We start from the raw sequence: 12,692 nt of genomic DNA, 5'->3' as shown, positions 1-12,692 counted from the left end.
CTATGTCTTTTGACTTGGAGAATTCAATCCATTTACATTTAAAGAAATTGGTAGGTAAGGACTTAAAGTTGTCATTTTGTTAGTTTTCTGACTGTTTTGTAAGTCCTCATTTCTTGCTTTTTTTGTGATGTGATGTGTGTGGGTCTTTTTGTTGTGGTATGCTTTGATTCCTTTTTCTTTATCATTTGTTTGTATAAAACAGGTTTTTCTTTGTGATTACTATACGGCGTATATAAAACATCTTATAACAGTTTATTTTAAGTTGATAACAACTTACTTTAATTGCATAGAAAAGCTCTACACCTTTACTCTTTCCCTCATGGGAGAATTTGCAGGCCAAGGTGGGGGTCTCTCTATGCACTGAGCTGTGCCACCTTGAGGATGGGTGACACTGGTAAAGTGAAAATGTTCTTCTTACCCTCTTCAGTGCATTTCTTCTCAGAGTTTTTGCTTGACTGGAGTTCTGGAACCTCCCCGGTACACTCATGGGCTTCTACAAAGTTACTCTCATCTGTGGGTATTTGTCAAAATAGGTGTATCAGCGTGGCCTGAGTGCTGGAACCCCCTATTCCTCCATCTCATTGATGTCACTCACCAGTCAAAATTCTAACCAGGTCCTCTGTACTCTACCTAATATCTGCATTATTTAAGATTTCATCTCATAGCATGTAAAATGTATATATTCAGCATATATAGCAGAATAGATGAGTACTGTGAAAAGCTAATTACACTTGGAGAAAAAATTATTATTGTTATTATTGATTTCAGAGAGGAAGGGAGATCGAAACTTCAATGGTGAGAGAGAGAATCATTGATTGGCTGCCTCCTGCAGGCCCCCACTGGGATCGAGCCCATAACCCGGGCATCTGCCCTGACTGGGAATCAAACCGTGATTTCCTGGTTCATAGGTCAACTTTCAACCACTGAGCCACACCAGACAGGCAGAGAAAACATTTTAAAACATATCAGTAAAGTGGGGTTTTTTTAAATACTGCAGAATAAGAAATGAGTGAAAGAAACTCTTTCTATTTATAATAAGTAAAAACAATGGGATTTTAAACCGTGTTTTGAACTATGATGGGAAATCACCAAATCTCAAAGAGAAGAAAGACTTCCCAGAGCAGTGACTGGTGCAGTCAGTAAGCAGAGGAGGCAAGGGAGCCAGACCACCGGCACTTCCTGAAAGCAAGTGCTTGGTAACAGGAGACGGGACCCTGCTTTTCGCTCCATTAAGTAACTGGTGTCTGGGAATGGCTGAATCCAAAAGAGCAAGTGCTACCCAAATTCCTACCCTCTGTGGTGATAGCCCCTCGAAGAGACCAACACTCCAACAGGAATTTGTGAGCCAAAGCATATCCCTCTCTCTTTTCTCACAGGAAGAAAAGCCGTTTCTGGAAATTCATCAGGCAGAGCATGTCAAGCAGCTCCTGCGGAAGCCCCCCCTGCAGTAAGCCACGGTTTGACTCATTCACCACTGGTGTTCCCACCAACAGGGACGAGCCCTGACAGCATGAGACCCTAAGATGACAGGAAGTCTTCTGTATTAGTCAGGGCTCTTGTTTGCTAATGACAGAAACTCAACTCAAATGGGATTGAGTTGAGTAATTTAAAAGTCTGGTGGTAGTCAGTTTCAAGCTTAGGTGGATCCAGCAGAACTACGCCTCTGTCCCTTGTCCCCTCTTAACTGTGCTTTTATCTGACTTAGCTTTCTGGTTAGATGGGCTTCCTCCCCGAGGTGGCCCCCAGAATCTCTAAGCTTATACCCTCCTGGTTTAAGCTCACAGGAAAGAGAATTTTTCCTATCTAATAATTCAAACCAAAGTCCCATGCATGTGTTTTATTGGGTCAGATTGGACCAAATGCCATTCCAGGACCAGTTACTGTGGCTGGGGGATTGGACTAAAGTGATTTTCAAGGCTGGGTCACATGTTTACTACTGGACCCAGGAAGTGGTTCAGCTGTACTTGCCCATTTAGGACTGATGGTGGGAAAGGAGTAAATTCTCAGAGAAAAACTCGTATGCCATTACCAATAACAGAGGATATAGCTCTTGGCCAGGCAAAAGTATACTGTCTTCAGTGATCATAGTGGTCACCTTATCCCTGCCACTGTGTACAAGAGAATACGCCTCCGAGAAGGGACATGTCTAATCCAAGCTCACACAGTGGCAAAGCTAGTACTTTTTTTTTTTTTTTTATTAAGTCTTTATTGTTCAGATTACATTTGTTCCTCTTTTTTTTTTTCCCATAACTCCCCTCCTCCCAGTTCCCACCCCACCCTCCGCGCTCACTCCCCACCCACTGTCCTCATCTATAGGTGCACGATTTTTGTCCAGTCTCTTCCTACATCTCCCATTCCCCTTTCCCCCCCAAGAATAGTCAGTCCATTCCCTTTCTATGTCCCTGATTCATTGTAATCACCAGTTCATTCTGTACATCAGATTATTTATTCACTTGATTCTTAGATTCACTTGTTGATAGATGCATGTTTGTTGTTCACAATTTGTATCTTTACCTTTTTCTTCTTCCTCTTCTTAAAGGATACCTTTCAGCATTTCGTATAATACTGGTTTGGTGGTGATGAAGTCCTTTAGCTTTTCCTTATCTGTGAAGCTCTTTATCTGACCTTCAATTCTGAATGATAGCTTTGCTGGATAAAGTAATCTTGGTTGTAGGTTCTTGGTATTCAGCACTTTGAATATTTCTTGCCATTCCCTTCTGGCCTGCAAAGTTTCTGTTGAGAAATCAGCTGACAGTCGTATGGGTACTCCCTTGTAGGTAATTGAGCCTCTTTCTCTTGCTGCTTTTAAGATTCTCTCTTTGTCTTTTGCTCTTGGCATTTTAATTATGATGTGTCTTGGTGTGGTCCTCTTTGGATTCCTTTTGTTTGGGGTTCTCTGCGTTTCCTGGACCTGTAAGTTCATTTCTTTCACCAGGTGGGGGAAGTTTTCTGCCATTATTTCTTCAAATAGGTTTTCAATATCTTGCTGTCTCTCATCTTCTGGCACCCCAATAATTCTGATATTAGTGCGCTTGAAGGTGTCCCAGAGGCTCCTTACACTATCTTTACACTTTCGGATTCTTTTTTCATTTTGCTTTTCCAGTTGGATGTTTTTTGCTTCTTCGCATTTCAAATCTTTGACTTGATTCTTGTGCTCCTCTGGTCTGCTATTGGGTATAATATTCTTTATTTCAGTCCGTGTATGCTTAATTTCTAGTTTCTTTATCGTAGCATTGAGGGTCTCATTAGTTTTCGTGAGGCTCTCCACAAGTTTATTGCAAGCCCTCAAAATTGCGTTTTTTAGCTCCATATCCTCCATTTCTGTCATGTTTTTTTGTCTCCACATTTTTTATGCTTTCTTGGTGCACCCCCTTGTGGTCTTTGTGCGCAGTCTTGTTCTAGTTAAGCCTTGATTGTTGTAGTTAATACTAGAGGGATTTGACCACCAGGCCGACTGGCTGTGAGAATCAGCTGTGTCTGCCATGGGAAAACTTCTGTCCTCTGGGGAGGTGCTAATCTAGCCTTTGCCTGAGGCGATCCGGCAAATGGCTCTGCGCAGGGCTTGGGCGGGGTGGATCGCAAGGGATCAGCAGGGCGGGCGGAGGGAGCAGTTATGGCTGCTCTCAGTCCCGTTCCCCGAGGCTCTGCTTCTCAGAACCCCAGCAGCCGCTGCAAACTTCGGAGAGAAAGCTGCCCTTAGGTTCCAACTGATGCCGGACAATCCCGCTTCTCCCGTCTGTGTCTGAGTCCCTAGAGACTCGCCCGGATCTGGAGTCCAAAGTCTGAGACTCACTCCCGACCGAAAATGACAACCGCGCCCTCAGCCACCAGCCCGCTTTTCTCGCGCACCTCCGCACCTTTAAATTTTCCACACTGCGCCTCCTCTGAGCCTCAGGATGCTGCTGTCTTTCCTTCTAGTTGAAGAGTCTCTCCTCAGCCAGCTTTCCTGTGGTTCTGGGTGATGTCCGTTCCGTCTTTTAGTTGTATTTTTGAAGTGGTTGTTTGTGGCAGCAGTCTCCGGTGTTTACCTATGCCGCCATCTTGGTTGAGTCCCGCAACTTCACACTTAATAAACAAATGCACACCCTTGATCAGGTGGCTCGGCTGGAGCCTTGTCCCATACACCAAAGGTTGCAGGTTCGATCCCCAGCAAAGCTAGTACTTGCATTAGAATTACACTTGGCTATATGTAGCAAATAATCCTATGTAATAAAAGGCTAATATGCAAATCAACTGAACAGCAGAACGACTGGTCGCTATGGTGCGCACTGACCACCAAGGGGTAGACACTCATCGCAGGAGCTGCCCCCTGGTGGTCAGTGCACTCCCACAGGGGGATCGCCACTCAGCCAGAGCCAGAGTGGGCCTAAGCCGTCAGTCGGACATCCCCCAAGGGCTCCTGGACTGTGAGAGGGTGCAGGCTGGGCTCCCCCTGCCCCCCAGTGCATGATTCTTGTGCACTGGGTCGCTAGTACAAAATAATAGTGGCACAAATGAGAGAGATTTATTTCTCATATAAAAGAGTTCTGGCCCTAGCCAGTTTGGCTCAATGGATAGAAGGGTCCTGCAGACTGAAGGGTCCCGGGTTCAATTCCGGTCAAGGGCACATGCCGGGATTGGGGCTCAATCCCCAGTAGGGGGCATGCAGTAGGCAGCCGATCAGTGATTCTCTCTCATCATTGATGTTTCTATCTCTCCCTCTCCATTCCTCTCTGAAATCAATAAAAATATATGTATTTAAAAGAATTCTGGAGGTTGCAGTCCATATTGATCCTGGACTGCTGCTCACTATGGCACCAAGATCATCTGTTTTCCTGCTTCAGTATTTTAGTGATTTCCATCATGAAGGTTGTCTATGGTCCACGGTTGATTCGGGACTCCAGTCTGGATCAGCTACTATGTCAGCATTTCAGATGGCAGGCAGGAGAAAAGAAGGAAAGGCTATGGGGCCCCTTCTGCAGTGTTGTTTCTATCTAACCACCCTCCCCAAAGTCCCACACCACCCCTCTGGTCACTAATTGCCCTGTACTTAGTCTTGGTCACTCTTACAGGTAAGAGAGGTCAGAAACTCTAGCCCAGGGGTGGGCAAACTTTTTGACTTGAGGGCCACAATGGGTTCTTAAACTGGACCGGAAGGCCGGAACAAAAGCATGGATGGAGTGTTTGTGTGAACTAATATAAATTCAAAGTAAACATCATTACATAAAAGGGTACGGTCTTTTTTTTTTTTTTAGTTTTATTCATTTCAAACGGGCCGTAGTTTGCCCACGGCTGCTCTAGCCTTTCAGTTTGGTGAATTGCTGCACCAGACAGAACCCAGTCTCTGTTCTTAAGAATCAGGGGAGAATAGAAACTGTAGAATCTACCAGTGTTTTTGCTCTTCACTGAAATCTAAGATGAAGAGGGGTAACAAGGTTATTTTTAGAAGAATTAGGCATTTGTTTACCAACCACAACCTGTCTTTTTTTGGTGTTTACTCATTAACAGAGAGAGAAAAAAGTCTTGGTTTCAAAGCAGGATATACGAGTGGGACCCCTGCTTTCAGTTCCCAAGCAGAATGATCGGAACCACCGTGTTGGCTTCTATCTGCCTGTATCTCGTAAGTAGATCTGAGCACATTCTTTTCTACTTTGCAAATGGGGTGGGGCTGGGAGAGGAGCTGTTCTTAAAAAGCTGGCTCAAAATTTCATCTCTGTAGATTAAACAGTTTTGACTCCAAGGACACTTTTACCCATGTGGTGAACATTACTAATAAATATAATCAAATTATTTATGGAGACTTTACTTGCTAATTCCACATGTAAAGAGCTTGCGAAATGCCATTCCATCCTAACAACAAATGAAAACCTAAACAAACTGAAAAAAAAAATCAACAACTCTTCTTAGATCCATAGAAGTGGGGTTATGGGGTAAATCATTGCCCCTAAGTTGAAGAGACAGACAGGTACATATAGAGAATCACAACAGCATGGAGCAGAAACCCCACGGGAATCAGTGCTGAGGTAGGGAAATCTGAACTGTAATGGACACCAACAATCAATCGGAATTTTGGACATTCATCAACTACTTAACAATAGTAGAACACGCATTTTTCTCAAGACTACATGGAAAATTCACCAAGATAGACCAAATTTTGGACCATAAAACACATCTTAAAAAATTTAAAAGAATATAAATTACACAGTGTCTGCTTTCAGACCACAGTGGAATTAAACTAGAAATAAATAACAGAAAGATAACTGGAAAATCCCAAAATAGTGGAAATTAAACAACATACTTCCAAGTAACTATGGATCAAAGAAAAAATATCTCAAGAGAAGTTAAAAATAAACTAAAAAATGAAATGAACTAAGTGAAAACGAAAACACACTTACCAAAAATGTGTGTGTAGGGGCAGCAAAAGCAGTGCTTAGAGGGAAATTTATAACGTTGAATGTATATATTAGAAATGAACAAAGATCTACATCAATCTCTAAGCTCCTACCTTAGGAATCTAAAAAGGAAAAGCAAATTAAATACAAAATATGCTGGATAGATATAATAAAAATTAGAGCAGAAACCTGTGAAATTGCAAATAGGAAATTAATAAAGAAAATCAATGAAACCAAAAGCTAGGTCTTCGAAACAATAAAATCAACAAGCCGCTAGCCAGACACAAAAACAGAGAGGGGACACGTTAGAAATGGAAGAGGGAACATCATTACAGATTCCATGGGCTTAAAAGAACAATAAAGGAGTAGTATGAACAATTCTGTGCCCCCAAATTTGATAACCTAGGTGAAGTGGACGAATTCCTTGAAAGATACAATCTGCCACAACTTAAACAAGAAGAGGTGGACGATCTGAATAGGCCTAAAGCTATTAAAAGACGTTGAATCAATGAGTAATGACCTTTAAAAAAGAAAGCACCAGGCCCAGATGGGCTCACTGGTGAGTTCTACGAGACATTTATTTCAGCAGAGCTAAAGAAAATAGCTTCATTGAGGTCTTTTATGCTACACTGTTACTTAACCAAATAAGAATTATGTCATTTAAATATAAAATAATTGACAAATAATTTTTGGATTAAAAAGAAAAGTGGATAAACTTGATGTACTATATTATTTTAAAGGGTCAAAAATTGAAATGTCTTATTTCATTTGGCTGTTATTTAACTTTGCTTTCTCAACACACATACACACACACCTTTACACTTTCTTTGTTGTTAATCCTCACCTGAGGATATTTTTTTCCATTGACTTTTTTTAGAGAGAGTGGAAGGGAGTGGAAGAGAGAAAGAAATATCAGTGTGGAGAGACACATTGATTGGTTAACTCCTGCCTGTACTCCTACTGGGGCCAGGGATTGAACCTGTAACCCAGCTATATGCCCTTGACCAGGTATTGAACCCTTTGGTCCACGGTCTAACACTCTAATGACTGAGCCAAACTGGTCAGGGCTCAATAAATTTTTTATTAAGCACAGAATCAAAACATTTCGTGTGGTCAAAGTTATTCAAGGTAAACTGGGTCAAAAGCAGGGTCAAAGTGGAGCAATAAAAATGGCAAGGCCAGAGTTGATGGGAGCAGGATGGCATGATGAGGGAGCAGGATGGCATGATGACAGGATGATGGGGATGAGCAAGCATGGCATGTGTATAGGAAATGGTACCTTCTTTTTGGTTATCACTAAGATGCAAGAAGGGGAGCAATGAGATATGACTGGAATTGTCCCCAAGGTCACCCCTTATTCAACATTAGGCATTTATCTCACTCTGGTTTAATTAAAGTTTGAAGAGTTCTTTGAGCCCTGTAGGACCTTGTCTCGTACGCTGAGGGGTGAAGAACAGAGTTTGTGGTGTCTCCCATCTACAAGGAAGCCACAATCCCATTCACCTCAGTAGAGCCAGTGTCCAGAGTCTATTGCAGATGAGTGTTGAACTTCAAAGAGTTTTGACCTCAAAACCAAAGAGAGACCCATAGTTATTCACATACTGGGCAAAAGCTGGAGTAGGGTGAGACCTTGAAGCATTTGCTCTGTGTCCCCAGTTCATTGTCATTGAGTTCTGCGTGTTCATGTATGTGAGAGACAAGCTGGATGTGTTTGAAGGCGAGTTAGAGAGCTACATTGCCTCCGTGAACCAGACCGGGACCCTGACCCCAGTCATCCTACAGGCGAAGGAGCTGATGAACATCTTCAAAGGTAAAACCAGCCTTGCACATGGTTGCCCCTTAACTGGAGGTGGGTCACCATCTCCCCTCCCCATTCCCCAAAAGTGGCAATTAGAAGTTCAATAAAGTTTTACAAGGATGGAAGCTACCTAAAATGTATATATGCCATAATTTTCTCTTCCCATTATTCATGGGTTGAAAATATTAATAGCAAAGGAGAGGACTGTGCAGGAAATAAAGTATTTCAAGGGTGTGTGTGTGGCTAAAAATGAAACAGAAATATATAAGCACAACTGTATTTACACAAGAAGTGTGTTAAAGGACCCAGACCTTTCTGATGTGAGTTTCTGCATTTTGAAAATACTGTTTCTAGTTCACCTTCGGAGGCCTCTCCTGTCATCTGTTCTGTTTCAGGAGTCTGGGTGGTTACCATTTTTCCTGCCTTCCTCACGTGCGTGAGCTATCTATTCCACATTTTGGCTTGTTACAGGTAAGAGGGCTCAGGGTGTCTATTGTGTGTCTCCAGCCAGGAAAGTATCTGATGGAATTTTCTAAGAATTCCCAAGCAGTGCCAGCAGTGACCGGGAGTGGAACCAGGAGTGTGTGCAAGGTCCAGGGACAACCACATCTATTGTTAGTAAACAACAAATCAGAACTATTGACTTGAGCTTCTATACTATGATTTGGACATTGTGCTAGAATCTTCATTTTCACCACAGCCCTGAGGGGTACTTTCATCTCCATGTTTATAGCCGAGAAAGCTGAGACTCAACAAAATATCATACCCAAGCAAGTAATGGCTGATCCTGTCTTCTGACCCCAGACCTTGACATTTCTTGTTCACTTTGGCAACTCTCTTGGGTGTCAGACCCCTCTTGCTCTCCAGGACTCATCGCACCGGGCTATCAGCAGATGAATGTGGCTCAAGAAGACATCAGAGGAAATTGGGTCAAGGGGACCAGGGGCCTCAACCTCAAGGACCGAAGTCAGTGGCAGGAGGAGGGGATGGCCCTCAATACTAGCTAGCATTTGCATGCAGATAGCTGTTGAATGCAGGTAGCTCTGGCCTCTCTGTTTCTCTGCCTTTGTCTTTGCCTCTCTCTTCCTCTCTTTCTGTCTCAGTCTCTAACTCATACTGACTTACAGGAAGCTCAGGGCCAATCTTCCTGCCTCCTCCCCCCCGCCCCCCCGAATATCCTGCCTTTGCATCCTCACCATCTGGCTGCCCACAGGTTGAGTCTCTTGCCAGTGGCATCCAAAAGAAAGACTCTCTTGGCATGAAGAGGCCACAGCTTCACTTCTCCCTGGGCCCTGTGGGTGGACTGGACACTGATGTTGTCCCCTGCCCTGTCTGATGAAGGGACATGTCTCTTCCTTTCGTGCTTAGTCTTCAAGCCGTTGGGAGATTTTCACTGAGGCGTTTGGTCATGAGCAGGGACAACCACTGTGCAGAGCAGACTGCATGGACGTGGGCAGAGGGCAACTGAGAGCACAGGGAAGAGAAGTCACGTGTGCTGGGAAGGCCTCATTCCTGCCCCAGCTGGCTCCCTCTCCCACACCTGTCACCCAGGAGCGATGATCTGGGCTCTGCTTCCATTGTAGATGATGGAGCAGAGGAAATAATGGACAAGAAAGCACCCTACAACCTGGGAAGCGTTTTGCCAGTATTTTTATTTTTCTTAGAATTATTCCAACTTACACACAAGCTATTTTTTTTTAAAGTTACCAAAAAAAATATTCAGTGTAAAGTAACTCTTCCATTCAGACCTCAATGTATTGCCCCTGAGCTAAACATTGTTTGTATTCCTGGTTGCACACTCTGCTGCAGGGCTGCCAGACAGAAACAGTGAGAGCCATAGGTGCCATTTTTAATTTTCTAGTAGATGCAACTAATAAAGTAAAAAGGGAGGTGAAAACGATTTAATGAAATGCTTATCCTAACAGAACCCAAGTACCATCACTTCCTCATGTAATAAATATACAAACTGTTAATGAGATGTTTACACTCTCTGTTTCATACCAAGCTGTCCCAATTCAGTGGTCATGAAATGACAAAACCACCTGGAAAATGCTGGAGATAGAATGTTATTGAAAAAGCAGGACTCAGATGTGAATTTGGGCCATGAACTTGACTCTGCCAACCTAGTCTTTATGCAAAGGTCCAGGCCCGAGACTAGCAACTGGGAAAACATGCGGTGATTTCTTGGGGTGCTGGGATTGTGAGGGGTGCTGCCCCCTTTTCATTTCCCTTTATGTTATACGTTGGGAGTATCATTACAAATGGCTTCCTGTTTTCATCTGTTTTAAAGTATTATTACATAAATGACTTATAGTCACTGTAGAAAAAATACAAAAAGTAGAGCAAAATGAAGAAAATAAAAGCCACATACACAGTCTCAAATAGCGTCATGAAGACTAGGTAACTGTTTATTATTTTAATAAAATGTATTAAACTTGAGATTTTTAAGGCTAATCTGAACCATCGCATGAACTATGGTCAGTAGTAGAGGCTAAGCTGCCCACCATCTCCCTCCACAGGCCCTTCTGTTTGTATCTGTTGAGCTCTGCATGCATGAGGACTTGTGGTTATGAACATTACTAATTTCCCGCCTTTTCTCTAGAAAGCACGTGAAGAGGTTGTGGGCAGGAAATAAACACTTTCTCCCTCTGAAGTTCCATAACCCTTCCTCCTCAGGGAGTGTGGTAAGTCTGCAGAGACCTGTCTCCTGCACCTCGGACAGGGGCAGCGTGGTGTGGGGGAGCCCTGGGTGGCAGCCAGAGGCCTCAGTTCTAGGACGCTCTGCTGCTGGGTGATGGGACAGTGGTTCTCATCATGCGGTTCCTCAGCTGTGAAATGAGGACAGCCAGATGCCTCAGTGGGTTGGTGGGTGAATCTCCAGTGAGACAGGGATGCTGGACACGTGTCCGGGGTGATCAAGGTTTTCTCCCCTCTGGGACCCGTTTTCTTTTTAAATCCCAGGCGGCCATTGCAAGGTACTCTGGCTGGCAAATAGCCTACATTTTGTGGGGTAAGTGCCATCACGCGACCCATTCAATTCAACACACATTACCTGGCACCTGCAGAGCCTGAGGGTAGGCAGGGAGGAGAGAGGTGAGGCAGGAGCAGCCCTAGCTCCTGCCTGTGAGGGACCTTCAGGAGGGAGGGAGAGTCACACAGTCATATAGATCATCACCCCCACCTGTCCTGAGCCCACAGGGTGTGTATGCCAAGGGCGGTGGTGATCCAGAGGAGGAAGTGACTCCACACCCTGGGCAGGGCTTGAGTGCATCCTAGTGGAGTTGGCATTTGAACCACACCTGGCAGGGTGAGCAGAAGGTCAACAGGAAGAAAAATGAGGGCATGCCAGGCAGAAGAAACAGCACAGACAGAGTGTCAGGACCTTTGGTGGCAGGAGGATGGATCAGGGCTGCAGACAGGGACACAGGTGACTGGGTCACGAAGGGCCTTGAGTGACCACCGGCTCCCTCGGCCCACAGGCTACCTCAGTATCCACGTGGTGCAGAGCCTGTGTGGCATGGTGATCGTGTACAGCCTGGTGTTGCCCATCATCCACAACCAGGGCCGGGAGATGCTCCAAGGACTGGGCATTGGAATGTAAGTGCTCGGTGGGCTTCCTGGCATTGCCCAGGCCTGGGAGCTGGTGGGCCCTCACAGCTGCTGCTCAAAATGCCCCTTTCCTGCTAAGCTCCCACCACTCCCTGGAACTGCGCTTTTAGGTCTGATCAAAGCATGGGCCAGAAGAGCAACACATCGCAATAGGAACCTTACAATTTACAAAATATTGCCACTCTCGTTGTTTAATGGGGCCCGTCCCAGTGGTGTCTGTGGCAGATACGCATGTGTCCATTCGATAGCTGGGAAGGTTCAGAGGAGAGGAGGTGAAGTGAGAGATAGGACAGTGTAGTAGAAGGAGAGAGGGATCTGTGCTTGGGTTTTAAATCAGCTAGATGACTTGGGTAGGTTGCTTCTCTGAGCCTCAGTTTCCCCGTATGAAAGATAAAAGTGAGTGCTGACATTGAGAATTCACTATGTGCTTTTTCTCCTAAGAACTCTTGGAGGTTGGGACTTATTTAGCTCCCTCTTTTTCAGATGAGGAAACAGAGGTACAGAGATGTGAAGCAGCTTGTCCACTGATAAGCAAGACTGGGAGCCTGGCAATCTAAAACCAAAGCCTCATTTAGCCACTGGCTCACACTGCCGCTCAGGGGGTGCAAACACAGGCTGTGGTGCTCCCTGGACACCCCCTGCTCTGAGCTCCTTGCTTCCAGACTCACCTAGAGACGCCCATGAGTCTGGTGCAGAGCCTGCCCTGTCCACTCTCACGTGGCCTTCATGAGCCCCATTCCTTTCCTCGATTCCCATGCTGCTAAACCACTCGTCCCAGTTGCCATGCCTGGATCCTGAAGGTCTGGTCTAGAGCTAGAACTCTGACCATGTGGCTTTGAGAAAGTTATCGCCCCTTTGGGAGCCTCAATTTTCTCACCGCAGAATGGACATGGAATGCTCTGTAGGCATAAAGC

At 44.8% G+C, this 12,692-nt stretch overlaps 1 protein-coding gene across 6 annotated transcripts in view; it reads left to right on the top strand.

Annotated features, from left to right (window-relative positions):
• The window catches only part of LOC139020996 (stimulated by retinoic acid gene 6 protein-like), a 34,007-nt gene that overhangs the window by 16,408 nt on the left and 4,907 nt on the right, over window positions 1-12,692 (top strand). For all 6 annotated transcript variants that reach the window (XM_070431133.1, XM_070431130.1, XM_070431134.1 and 3 more), the window contains 7 exons: window positions 1,377-1,447; window positions 5,488-5,599; window positions 8,028-8,181; window positions 8,565-8,640; window positions 10,772-10,853; window positions 11,131-11,179; window positions 11,649-11,766. In XM_070431133.1, coding sequence (XP_070287234.1) covers window positions 1,377-1,447; window positions 5,488-5,599; window positions 8,028-8,181; window positions 8,565-8,640; window positions 10,772-10,853; window positions 11,131-11,179; window positions 11,649-11,766 — 662 coding nt within the window. The remainder of the gene's footprint in view (window positions 1-1,376; window positions 1,448-5,487; window positions 5,600-8,027; window positions 8,182-8,564; window positions 8,641-10,771; window positions 10,854-11,130; window positions 11,180-11,648; window positions 11,767-12,692) is intronic.

The sequence above is a fragment of the Myotis yumanensis genome, unplaced genomic scaffold, assembly GCF_028538775.1.
Source record: "Myotis yumanensis isolate MYYU_CA2020_CCGP unplaced genomic scaffold, mMyoYum1.0.hap1 SCAF_12, whole genome shotgun sequence".
NCBI lineage: Eukaryota > Metazoa > Chordata > Mammalia > Chiroptera > Vespertilionidae > Myotis > Myotis yumanensis.
Note: the sequence above shows the minus strand (reverse complement) of the source record. Positions and strands in the feature narration are given on the sequence as shown.